This window comes from Manis pentadactyla, chromosome 11 (genome assembly GCF_030020395.1).
Source record: "Manis pentadactyla isolate mManPen7 chromosome 11, mManPen7.hap1, whole genome shotgun sequence".
Lineage (NCBI taxonomy): Eukaryota > Metazoa > Chordata > Mammalia > Pholidota > Manidae > Manis > Manis pentadactyla.
In genome coordinates, this window is record NC_080029.1 from 5,420,982 (window position 1) to 5,433,741 (window position 12,760).

General features: G+C 47.8%; 1 protein-coding gene across 5 annotated transcripts in view; it reads right to left on the bottom strand.

The window, feature by feature from the left end:
- Nucleotides 1-922: 922 nt before the first annotated feature.
- The window catches only part of EML1 (EMAP like 1), a 171,051-nt gene continuing 159,213 nt past the window's right edge, over nt 923-12,760 (bottom strand). For all 5 annotated transcript variants that reach the window (XM_036882126.2, XM_036882125.2, XM_036882127.2 and 2 more), the window contains 5 exons: nt 5,644-5,741; nt 5,442-5,529; nt 4,480-4,575; nt 3,108-3,238; nt 923-2,474 (listed from right to left, as the gene is read on the bottom strand). In XM_036882126.2, coding sequence (XP_036738021.2) covers nt 2,349-2,474; nt 3,108-3,238; nt 4,480-4,575; nt 5,442-5,529; nt 5,644-5,741 — 539 coding nt within the window. In that variant the 3' untranslated portion in view covers nt 923-2,348. The remainder of the gene's footprint in view (nt 2,475-3,107; nt 3,239-4,479; nt 4,576-5,441; nt 5,530-5,643; nt 5,742-12,760) is intronic.

The window sequence follows — 12,760 nt, forward strand, 5'->3', positions numbered from 1 at the left end:
CTGCCGGCCAAATGCCTACTTCACACGTGCACTTGGATGTCAGAGGCCCTACACCTCACTTCAGCCTGTCCCAGGCCTGACTCATCGCCCTCCTCCAAACTTGCAGTGCTCCCTATCTTAGCCAATGGCACAGCCAATCCCACCAGCGAAGTCCGGGACCTGGGCCTCACCACTGCCCATGCCCCACCCACCACAGGCCCTGCTGACGTCACCCCACAGCCTCTCTGGGCCAATCCCCTTGTCTCTCCCATCCAGTGCTCACATCTCATCCACGCCACCATCACCATGCCACCTACTGAGATAAGAGTAACAGCCCCTCGCCACACCCTGAGTAGCCGGGCTAAGCTGAAGTGGCCTCACGCCACTGGGAGGAAGGGGCCTGGCACCACCCTGGCTTCTGGGGCCTCCTGTCCCAGCAGAATCCTGGAGGCTTGAGGCCTTGTTTGCTGAGAGAGGTGAGTGCTGGCGCACGGCATCGCTAGCCGTGTTGATGAGTGAGCGAGCGAGTGATGAACACCCCCAAAGCTTATGCCAGGCTGTTTAAAGAGGTCCATTTACAGTGCGGGCAAGTATGAAGATAGCAACAGTAGTTTATAAGCGTATCCTTTTTCCATTATTGAGCTTGGAAAAGAGTGGAAGTAGGTAGAAATAAAAGTAAATCTTATAATTATGTCAATAATGAGTCCCTTTCTCTTCCCTGTCTAGTTATTTCTTTAATTATTAATTTAAAAAATGATTATTTTTGCCAGTACTTACATAACCAAATAAAATAACAATTGGGTACAGTAATTAAGCTAAATTCTTCATAGTTATCTAATTTGATCGGTGTTTACATACCCCATGCAAACTATAGTTCCATCGGCAAACAACCCAGGTGAGAATAAAATCTGTACATGAAACAGAATATAGTATGAATCGTATCTAATTTTAAATATTTTAATTTATATACTTTCATGATTATAGGTCAATAAGAAATCCACTTTTCAGATTTTATTTCATTACAGAATATATTTGATAAGGATCCATACAAACAGATTCATCTTCAGTACATATTGTTCACTGGTGCCCTGCACTTAAGCAGGATGGAGATGTCATGAAAAATGTTTGCAAACGTTGCATGTAATCAGCCATTCTAAGCAACTGGTGCTGTAGAGGTCAGACAACTCAATTCATTTGTTTGCCTAGAACAAGTGAAAATCTTAATATTTGTTTTTAAGTCTGCTTATTACTCTTCTATTTTTGATATCTGAGATACATTCCCAAATGTAAACAATAAATTTCAATCTGTCACACAATCAAAATGGATAAGGCCTTCTTGACAAATGTATGCCACGTACGTTTTACTCATCAGAACATGATCTTATTTCAGAAGGTAATGAGCCATCCATGCACAAGAGCAAGGGAGCTGCCCTTATGCCTGCTGGAGCCCTCCGACTTCTCCCCGCGGCCACAGGTCTGTGGTTCATGTACGAGATATCTTTTGACTTGGTCTACTTGGTCTTAAAATACAGATATACAATGTCCATAAACATAAAATAGTAAAGCCTAGCCTTACGTATTTATCATGAATTGCTAAAATTCTTTGCAAGTCCAATACCATATCATGCCAATTAATATACAGAGGAAGGGGGCTAAATGTCCCCCCATTGTTCAGGGCACGTGAACAGGGAAGAGAAGGGTGTTACACGGCTGACTGCATTTGGTTAGGCAGACCGTCTAACCGAAACTCCAAAATGCCCATGTATCCTCCTGATCCGGAGGAGAATCTGCTTAACACAAGAAGACAACCTCTTTCTCACCTGCCTCCCGGAGGGAGAACTGAGTAAACCTTAGAACATGTAACCAAATAGAGTCATGTTTGCCTTTCCTGATCCAGCTGTGCTAATCAGTAATTCACTCTCTTCTCAATTGATTTACCCACTTAGGACCAGTTAATCAACAGCCATCATGATTCAGTACCTCCTGGTTGTCATAAATATTTGATGTAGCGAGCTGGATGGTGGCAGAGTAGAGCCTATATACAGTATTTTAGAAGGCATTCTGTGACCATTTTTGAAGAGTTCATGGAAGAGCTACGAGGGACACACCAGTTACTTCTGCCGATGGCACCCCCATGTACACCTCGGCATCGTTTTTATATTAAATCCGCACTGGTTTGATATATTGTACGACTAAAGAGACACCGGAACTGTGATCCGACGTGGCGCTCACTGACTCACTGAGCTAAGGTAACTGGTCGCGGGAGGAGTTTTCCTGAGGTTTGTAAGACCTTTGCAGACAGAACAATCACAGTGACCCAGCTATGGCGCCCGAGCCCCCAAGCCTGTTCTCCCTCGGTTCCTCCGGGACTAGATGACCCGCCACTGCATGATGCTCGTGTCCTTGCCGCCTGTGGAGATGAGATGGCTGTCATCACAGAGGAAATCGACGCTGGTGACATGGCTGCTGTGCCCACTGTAGATGTGGCTGGGGGCCTGGGGAAGAGGGACACAGAGGGGGATCAGTGCCAAGCAAACTATCTGGAGTTGGAAAGTGCTAGAATTCTACATTCATCCTTTCATCCCTTCTTTCTTGGCCTGCTCAGCAGCTCAGCAGGGCACGGACACAGGAGGGACACAGAAAGGAACCACACGGAGCCCCCGGTCCCCAGTGCATGAAGAATCTGGTCTGGTCGGGGAAAGGTGCAGGCCAATGACAGCCCCAGGCCGGGATGTGTCTCATACCAGAGGGATGTGTTGGGCACAGGGCAGACCCAAAGGAGGTGCCAGGGGCCAAGGGGGAAGAGGGATCAGGCCCGGGAAGGACAAGGCGGGCGTTTCAGTCACTGGCCTGGGCTCAGCTCGCAGGCTGGGGCACAGGGAGTGAGGTGGAGCAGGGAGGGGTGAGGACCGTGAAGGCAGCCATAGGGGCACAAGCCAGATCTAGGGCTTCCCCAGAGAGCAGTGGGGAGCCCCGAAGCTCTAGGACAGCAGGACGGCAGGGTCACATCTCCATGAGTGACAGGCAGCGTTCACACACTGCGCCTTTCCATTCAACTACCAGCAGCCAGGTGGGTCGGGAGTGCACGCCCCCAAGGGTATGAGTAGTGGCTGAGTGGAGCTCTTTACCCTGAACTGGGAACACGGGTAAGAGAAGAGGTGCACTTTGCCGAAGTCATCGCCAGTGGACAGGAGCTTTTTCTCGTGGGCCCGACAGACGGCATTGATGTCGGTTCCGTCAGAGCCTTCTGGCCACACTCCTAAAACAAAGGGTGCAGACAGAGCACTGGAAATACCAGAGGCGTTGGGCCACACTGCATGCGGACTGAGCTCTCATGAAAATAAAACCGCCACAAGCCCCAGGCATGAGAAACCAGGGCCAGAAGAGTACTTTGTCCCAGCTCCAGCCCTCCCTGTTCTGTGATCACTGCACTCCAGGCCATTCCCAGGGAATGTTTCAATGCTTAACCCTTCATGGGAGCAGCAATGATAGGCTTTCTGGCTTCCACCTCTTTTGGGCCCTTCTTGATACTACAGCAGAGAGTTCCAGAAGCCTTGGTTCTGAATACAATGCTTTCCCTTTATCCCTGATCATCTGATGGGAAGCTGACTAGTCCTCAAGCCTGCAGTTTCCTAGCTTTTCTTTTTTTGGCATAACTCTTTACATATGAGAGTCAAAGGGCTTTTAAATTCTGGGTCTATGTGTCTTTCAGGCCTTCCCTGGTGCCAGCTCACTGTGGCTGCTTACTTGGTGGCACCTGACAGGTATCTACCCATTGTGGGCTGGGCTCTGGCAGTTTGTTTTGGGGGCCCTGTGGCCTAGATGGCCTGGAATGGGGTCTAGGGGAGTGGGAGTGGTGTCTCCTCACCACTGCTCTAGGAAACCCTTTTGATTCCAATAACTTTGAATTTAAGAGAGCTGAGTGAGTCTGTTTCTCAACTGGCAAATCTGGAGTAGACCCAGGGGGTCCTGGCATTTATACTAGAGAATGGTAAAATGTCAGCTCGTATGAGACTTGTGAGATTCTGACCAATTGATTGACTTATGGTCTTATGTAAAGAGATCATAAATACTGCTTTTTTAGAATTCTACTAAAATGTGGCAATTTATTTTAGACCATTTATGAATATATTCCTAATCTGAACTCTGAAGGGAGCAAAACATTTAGCTTAAGGACCAAAGAAATATAGTAACTCTAACAAATGATAAGTAAATTCACTGAGTGCCATCTAGTCCATCTATCTAGAAAGTTCGGCACAACCTTATATGAGAAGACTCTGCAGAATTATCTCAGGACACATTTCATACCATAGAAAAGAGCTAAGACCCACCTCTCTGGCTCCTCCCCAGGGAGCTGCGGAGTACGTTCCTGCAGGGTCCATGCACCAACTGAGGAGCTGGACAAAACTGGTGACTGCGAAATCTCACAACTATCAGAGAAATATTCTGAAAGTAGCCACACCTTGTGTTTGAACTGAATGGAAGCTGCAGGAAACTTACCAAAGACGTGGAATCCCAAAGTGCAGGTGTATGTAGCCCATTCAATGTCTCTCGTAGTTTCCACACTTACGACTTGCTTACAAGCAGAGGGGACCCCTGGAAAATGTAAACACAGTTCTGGTGACATCTGGAGGGAGGCATGGTCCTGGCTCAGGCTATCCCCATGTTCCTCCACCCCTGGCAGCTCTGGCTGCCCTGGGCTCCTCAACCAGTGACTGCTCCCTCCCATGGGCTCTTCATGCCTCTGGCCTCGTTTAGGAGCCCAGGTTTCCTTGTGTATAAAATGGGATAAGCCTGAAAGTGCTGTGGGCCCCGTGGGACCATTAGGAAGAACACTGCACTTCCAGGGCCTTCCAGCCAGGTGGACACCAGGCCTCCACACGCCTGTGTTCATGCTCACAATCCCGTGTTCAGGCCAGAGCCTGCCATGACTCGGGGGCTTGGCAAATGAGTGAGGAACCAGCACACAGCATGTGGTACATGCTCCGTAATTGCCAGCCTTTATCATCCTCACGTTCCCAGGTCCTGCCTGGGCACAGACACTGGCTGGGATGGGTGGGAGAGGAAGAGGAGGGGTCCCGGGGGCTGCCGTCCATCCAGGCCAGAGATTTCATGGTCTCTCCTGCTCAGGATGCCGAGTCACAAAGGACGCCCTCACTGTGACGGCTCTGACCCCACTCTCCTGCCACGTCTGCCCGCGTCAGCCACTGCTCCTAAGAGCCCCACATCTCCTCCCCAAAGGGCCTGCAGTCGGCCAGAATCCCAAGTGTCTCAGGGTCAGGAAGGACTTGAGAGGGCGTCCCGCCCATCTCCTCTGTTTCACAGAGGAGGAAGCTCTGCCCAGAGGGGACATCATGCGCCCGAGGCACATGGGAAGTGGTGTTTTGAAGGAGGCCCCATTTGGTCTCAGAGTGAACACTCCACGTGCTCTGAATCCAGACAACTCCTGGGGCGTTACTCACAATAGAGGATTTCATAGTCTCCAGAATTTGACACGAGGAACTGGGAGTTTACAGACCAGTCCAGGTGTGTGATGAAGCTGGAGTGACCCTGGGGGAGAGAGCCACCGGGTGAGTGTCCCTGGCTTTACACACTCCCGACTAACCCTGGGCGGGCGTGACTGACGGGGCACATGCACATCGGGGGGACCGGGCGGAGGCTTACCGAGCACTTGCCCACTCGCGTGTACTTCCGCCCGCCGTCACCGACTCCGTATATATAGATACAGTTGTCATGGGAGCCTATTGCTAAGAAATTCCCATCTACAAAATACGACAGATTACATTTCAACTGTTAAAAATAAACATTTTACCAGTTACACGGGATAATGCAAGTTGCCATCAGAGGTCTAGAAAAAAGTTGCTTTTGAAAGAATCCTCTCCACCGTCGAAGCTGTCTTTTGAAAATCCACACCTGAGCAGACTCCGCCCCTTCTCCGGCCCCTCCCGGCTGCTCCACCGCGAAGCAGGGACGCCCCGTTCCCTAGTGGGGCCCCAGGGCCCTCCAGGTACGGCGGCGTCTTTCCTCCCTGAACACACCAGGTTCTCTCGGGCCTCTGGACACGCTGCTCCCCCTGCCCGGGAGGCCCTCCTGCCTCTTCCAACGGGCCATCAGTGAGCATCTTCACCGGAGTCTCCGGACTCGGGACAGCCTGCGGAAGCAGGCTGCCATGCTTGGGTAGCAACAGGGAAGGCGCTCAGGGTCACAGCAGCGCCAGCCCTCCTCGCTGGCAGATGAGGAGGTCAAGTGTGAAGCCCCAGGGGAGATGCAGAGGATACTGGGGAGGAAACTGGCCCACAGCTGCTCTGGAGAAGGTGAGACTCCCTGAGGCCAGGAGCCAGGCCCCACGTCTGGGGGCAGGCAAGCCCCTCCTCTCACTGAGTGGCCCTCAGCACCGCACACACAGCGCCCACAGGGTGCCTTTTCACAGTGATTCAGAGGCTTCCAGTGGGCAGTACGTGTAAAGGTCCTAGCGCCCACTGGGCCATCATAAGGCTTCTCCCCCCCACTCCTCCCTCTGCTCTCCCTCTCCCAGGTAGGGGGTCCTATGGGACACAGACTGACCTGGCCCACCAGGAAATGACACTTAGGAAGCCCCGGCCTGGGCTAGGTCAGAATGGGGGTGTTGGCAAGACCGAGTCACCCGTCCAGGACTCCTGAAGGACTGGGGTGGATGGGCCAAGGACTGCAGAGGCTGAGACAGGCCGCCACCTGCTGCTGACGGCTCTAGGGAGGGCCAGAGAGCTGCACGGGAAACCATGTGCTGTGGATTCCCCCAACTGGTCAAGCCCTGACAATAACAATGATACGGATAATCAAGGCTAAGTGCTCACAATAATTACTGTCAAATAATCATGACAGTCAACATTCACTGAGTGCCCACTATGGACCAGTACTATCCTAAACTCTTCTTGCATTAACTTATTTAATCCTCACAAAATCCTATGAGGTAAATATTATTATGCCCATTTTTCAGGAGAGGAAATGGAGGCACCAGTCGCAAACTAACTTGCTCAAGGTCACAGAGCTTTATGGGAGCTGGGATTCGAACCCAGGTGGTCTGCCCCAAGAGCCTGAGCATTTCATTGCTGATCCACTGTCCATGTGACACAGCTTGAGGGCAGAGTAGCTGACGATCCAGCAGGTGACAAGTCAGCCTCCTGGACTATGTGTGCACTCTGATGCAGCGCGACCTCAAGCGCTACCTTACCATCTGTTAATTCTCCGGTGTAATGCAACAACTTGTTAGGATTTTGACTAAGTGCCTCATGTACGTGGAATCATACAATATTGTCTTTCTGTGACTGGCTTATTTCACTCAGCATATTGTCCTTAAGATTTATCCCTGTTGCACCCTGTGTTGGAATTTCATGTCTTTTTAAGGCTGGAATAATGGAATAATTTTGGAATAATATTCCATTGTGTGGCCGTACCATGTTTTGCTCATCCATTCATCCGCTGGCAGGCTGCTTCCATAGGTCAGCTACTGTGTATAATGATGCTACGAACATGGGTGTCAGACACGTCTTTGAGGCTTTCGAATATGTATCCAGAAGTGGAATTGCTGGGTCATATGCTAATTCTATTTTTAATTTTTTGAGGAACCACCATGCTATTTTCCACAACGACTGTGCCATTTTACATTCCCACAAACAGTGTATGAGGGTTCCAATTTCTCTACATCCTTGACAACACTAGTTCTCTGTTATTTGGACAGCAGCTGTCCTGATGGGTGTGAGGTGGTATCTCACTGTAGTTTTAATTTGCATTTCCTTAATGATTTCTGACATGGAGCATCTTTTCCTGTGCTTATTAGTCACTGGTATATCTCCTTTGGTGAAATGTCTATTCAAGCCCTTTGCCCATATTTGACTGTTTTCTTTTATTGTTGTCATTATTGTTGTTGCTCCAGGAACTCATGCATGGCTGCCTGGCAGGGGCTGGGAGTGAGAGATGGGAGTGGGCAGCTGCTACTGTGCTAAGAGCAGAAATTGACCAAAATTAACCTTAATTTACCATCCAAGCCTTTCTCTGGAAGGTGCAAGCCTTCAATAGACTCCAGAGTTCCAAAATAGTTCTACAGATTCTACCAATGTAATTGTTGTCTAGAGGTTAGGGGTTCCTACTCTACTATCTTCACAGAATCCTCTCTTACCCACCTAAAACTTAACTTTGAGGTATAATTTTCATACAATCAAGTACACATATTTTAAGTGTACAGTTTAAATATTCTATATAACTACCTGTGTAACTACCATCTCCATACCTGTGAATACTTGAATCCAAAAAGGAACGAGTACTCTACAATGGTATAGTCAAGGTGCCAGAAAAGTCTTGTGTGCAACAGAAAACCCACATTGCTGATCACGTTCCGCTTTGCACCTTGTGGCTTACACTGTAGTTCGTCTGCACTCAGGTGTTGACTACTCTGCACTGCCTACTCTTTCTTTCTTATTGCATCTACTCCCAGCCAGGTGCTGGGCATACAGTGCTGAACAAAGTAGGGTCGCTACCCTTATTGGGCTCTGGGCCACTCCCTGAGGATCTGGGGCACCACCACTGAGCTGCTACTGATGACATCACATTGCCTGCGACATCTGCATAAAGCTTCACTCTTCAAAGAGCACATTCACTCGTCCTTGGCCAGTTGAGCCTCACAATAACTTGCTGTCTGATTTGACAAGGGTCCCTGGTGAATGAAGAGAGGGCACTGCATCCAAATGCGGTTGCCCTGATTTGACCAGGGTCAGCATCTTCGCCCTACACAGCCTCCAGTCAATGACTATGAAGCCTGAGAGGCAGGGAGTGGTCATCACTGTAACTGACAAGACATGGAAATATATTGCCAAAAGACACTGCTCCTGTTAGCAGGAGCTGTTAAATGGCTGAGACCTGTAGATGAGGCCCTCGTGCACTTAGCAGAGGTCCAAAATAAATGATGAGAAACATGTAAAAGGATGCAGAATACTGGCCAGAAGGAACAGAATATAATATGATACTTAAGCCACCAAGAACGGCAGGCATTCTGAGTTGAGGAAGCTCCTCAACAGGGAGAAAAGGTGCCCGTGGTGGTGTCTGTGCAGCTGTCTGCTTAGGGTGGGAAGTTATGAACTTGGTTCAGGCACAAGGAAAAAGGGTCCAAAGAGATGCCCCTTAGTAAGGTTACCGTAGAGATCTAGCAGAGACAACTGTCAGTCAGCCCATGAGGGAGAGATTCCTACAGAACAGCAACGGCTCAATCTTGGCCAAGTATTTCCAAGGACAAAAGCTGCTGTTTCCAAAATTGTCCACATAGCTAAAGACTCTGCCTATTACAGGAAAATGGTATTTGCTGAAACACAGGCATATAATGACAAGGCTTAGAAGCAATGGACTGTTCAATAGCAAGAAGCACTCTGGGCCCTCAGAAGGCCTCAGCCGGCCCCGAGAGGCCTCCCCTCCAATGATGGATAAATGGTTCTGGCTACTGCAACCATGTATGACTGAAACAGAGCAAATACACTTAAACTCGTAATGCACCAGAACCGCCACCACCCACTGATCACTGTTAAGGGGTGTAGAGAACAAATTCACTACCTTGGAAATTGGTAAATAAAGTGAAAGAAGCCAGCCTTTGTCTTGCCTTTCCCGTAAGGACTTCCCACACTATTGGATGACAGCAGAGTAGATGAAGAGAAGTTTTTCCTTACAGAAGTACTGTGTCTCATAAATGAAGAAGACAAGCTAAAACTAGAAAATCAACCATCTGCAGCCCCTTCTGGATCAAGACATTGGGCATCACTAGCTACTAAGACCACAAAAAGCGAGACAGGCAGATGGGATGGGTCTCTGGTGGGAAGCCACCAGTATGCACAGCACCTGAATGGGACCAAGCCTCTAGATCCCGAGATCACTTTACAGGAAATGCAGCGGGCAGAGAAACACGTGCAACACCACCACAGGATGCGCTCAGCAAATTCCAGAAAGTGGGAAATGCTGCAGGAAAAATGAGCCAGTTTCTCTGACAAATGGACCATGGGTGGGGGAGAGGGAAAGAGAGAAGGAGTGAGCAAGTGCAGGGGACATGGGTTAAAGGACATTCAGGAGACACACCAGCCAGTTACCACGTGGAGACCTTTATTTTGGATCCCAATGGCAACTGTGATGCTGACTTGGGTCAGGGAGTGACAGTGACACTGTGGCTGAGTTAAGACAAGAAGGCAGGACTTGCATCTGTGGCCAAGGGAGAAGCTGGCAAACCCTTCCCCTGCAAAGCAGTTACAGAGCTGTGCGACACCAACACCACCACCATGGCAGCGCTCTGCCAACTGCTCAAAGACAAAACCACCGAGGAGTGTTTGTGTTTGAAAACCTGCTGAAGTTCAGGGAGAGCAGCGAGCATCTGCGGTGCTTCTGCACGGGGCCGCTCCTGTCCCGTCGCTTGGGCTCAACTGGCTCAGAGGTTCTGGAGGGGAGAGCAAGACGTGAGGACAGGCCGCTCTGTCGCCATGGTCAGGTGGGCTCGCTCGGTGTGAAGCCCTGGGTGACACCTCTGTCCAGCAGCACTGTCACCGCACGAGACACTAAATCTCCAGGGCGGGTGAGCTGGGAAGGCCAATGGCCCGACTGGCCCGAAGGGCAGCTGCAGCTGGAGTGAGTGTGTTCTCGGTAACCGGTGACTTGTGTGAATGCACAGTGGAGGCAGGAGAGGAACGCAGCTACCCAGCACTCCCAGCCAAGCTCACGCTGCACGCAGGCGCAGGGAAAATGCACAAGGCCAGCGGAAGAGCCTGGGCAGACGTGCAACGGCCCGAGTCGAATGCCCTCGACTGCCTGCACTCACGCCCGCCGGCAGAGCACAGAGGCCTTACTGGCTTGGGGTGTTTGAGGGCCACCTCCGTCCAGCCCTTCATTCAAAAGGCACAAAGCAAAAACGGAGAGGGTAAAAAAGAGAAATGAACAATTCCACAGTAATGACTGGGAATTTCAACCTCACTCTCAACAACGGATAGAACAATTAGGCAAATATCAGCAAGGGTGTAGATGAACCACACTGTTGATCAGCTGTGAATGTCATCAACCACCCTGTCTTCACTGACTTATAGACCACTCCACCCAAGAAGGCAGAATATACATTCTTCTCAGGTATATCTGGAACCTTATCCAGGACAGACCCTATGCTAGGCTATAAAACAAGTCTCAATGAATTTAAAATGATTAAAGTCACACAGAATATGTTCTATGACCACAATGAAGTTAAATTAGAGAGCAAAAGGGAGAAATATGAGAAATCCCGAACAGTTGGAAATTAAGCAATCCATTTCTAAATAACCCATAGGTCAAAGAGGATATCATCAAGGAGATTAGGAAATATTTTGAACTGAATGAAAATGAAAAAATGTAACATACCAAAATTTATGGGATGTAGCTACAGCAGTGCTTAAGGTGAAATTAACAGCATTTGAACATCTATACAAAAAAACTCCAATAACCTAAGCTTCCTTCCACCTTAAGAAACTAAAAAAGAACAACTAAATATAAATCAAGCAGAAAAAAGGAAATAATAAAGATCAGAACAGAAAAAAAAAATAGAAAACAGAAAAACAATAAAGAAAAATCAATGAAACCAACAGTTGGTTCTGTGAAAAGATCAATGAAATTGGCCAACCTTAGCTAGACTGGCCAAGAGAAAAGAGAGAAGACAGATTCCAGAATCAGGAATGAATGAGGGGACCCACTACTAGCTTCAGAAAAATTAAAAGGACTATAAGCAAATATTGTGAACAATTTTATGCCAACAAATTAGACAACTTAGATGAAATGAACAAATTACCAAGACTTACTTAAGGAGAAGTAGAATATCTGAACAGAATGATAACAAGTAAGGGAACTGAATTAGTAATTACCCACCTTCCCACAAAGAAAAGCTGACAGCTCACAATCCAATATCCATCCATTCACGATAAAAACTCCGAGCAAATTAGGACCAGACAGGAAGTTCCTCATGGCAAAAGGTATCTAACATCATATGTAATGATGAATGACTGAATGAATTCTCCTAGGATTAGGAGCGAGGCAAGGATCTGCTGTTGCCCCTTCTGTTCAACATTGTATTGGAGGTTCCAGCATCACGATGCAATAAGAAAAAAACCAATTAAAGGTATCCAGATTGGAAAGGAAGAAGTAAAGTTACTTTTATTTGCAGATGATGTGATCCCATATGAAGAAAATCCCAAGGATTATACACACCCTCCCCCAAAACTAATAGAAGAGGGAAGAAAGGTCAAAGGGTATAAGATAATGAATTTTATTTCTCTATATTAGCAACCAACATTCTGAACAACATAAAAAAACTTACTTAGGAATAAACCTAACAAAAGAAGTGCAAGACTTGTACGTTGAAAACTACAAAACACTGATGAAGGAAATTAAAGAACATGTAAATAAATGGACAGATATTCTATGTTCAAGGATCAAAAGACAGTATTGTTAAGCTGGCAAGTCTTCCCATATAATTTCAACATAATCAAATTCAACATAATCAAAATCCTGGTAGGCTTTTTTTCTTTTTTATGAGCAGTATTTACCTGATAGGCTTTTTAAAATTAGAAATTGACAAGCTGTTTCTGAAATTCATATAAAAATGGTAAAGACCTAAAATAGCCAAACCAACTTTGAAAAAGAACAAGAAAGCTGGTAGAGACATATTATTCAATTTCAAAAATTACTCTAAACTCACAGTAATCAAGACCATGTAGCACTGGCACAAGGAAAAACATAGATGAACGGAAAGAACTGAGAA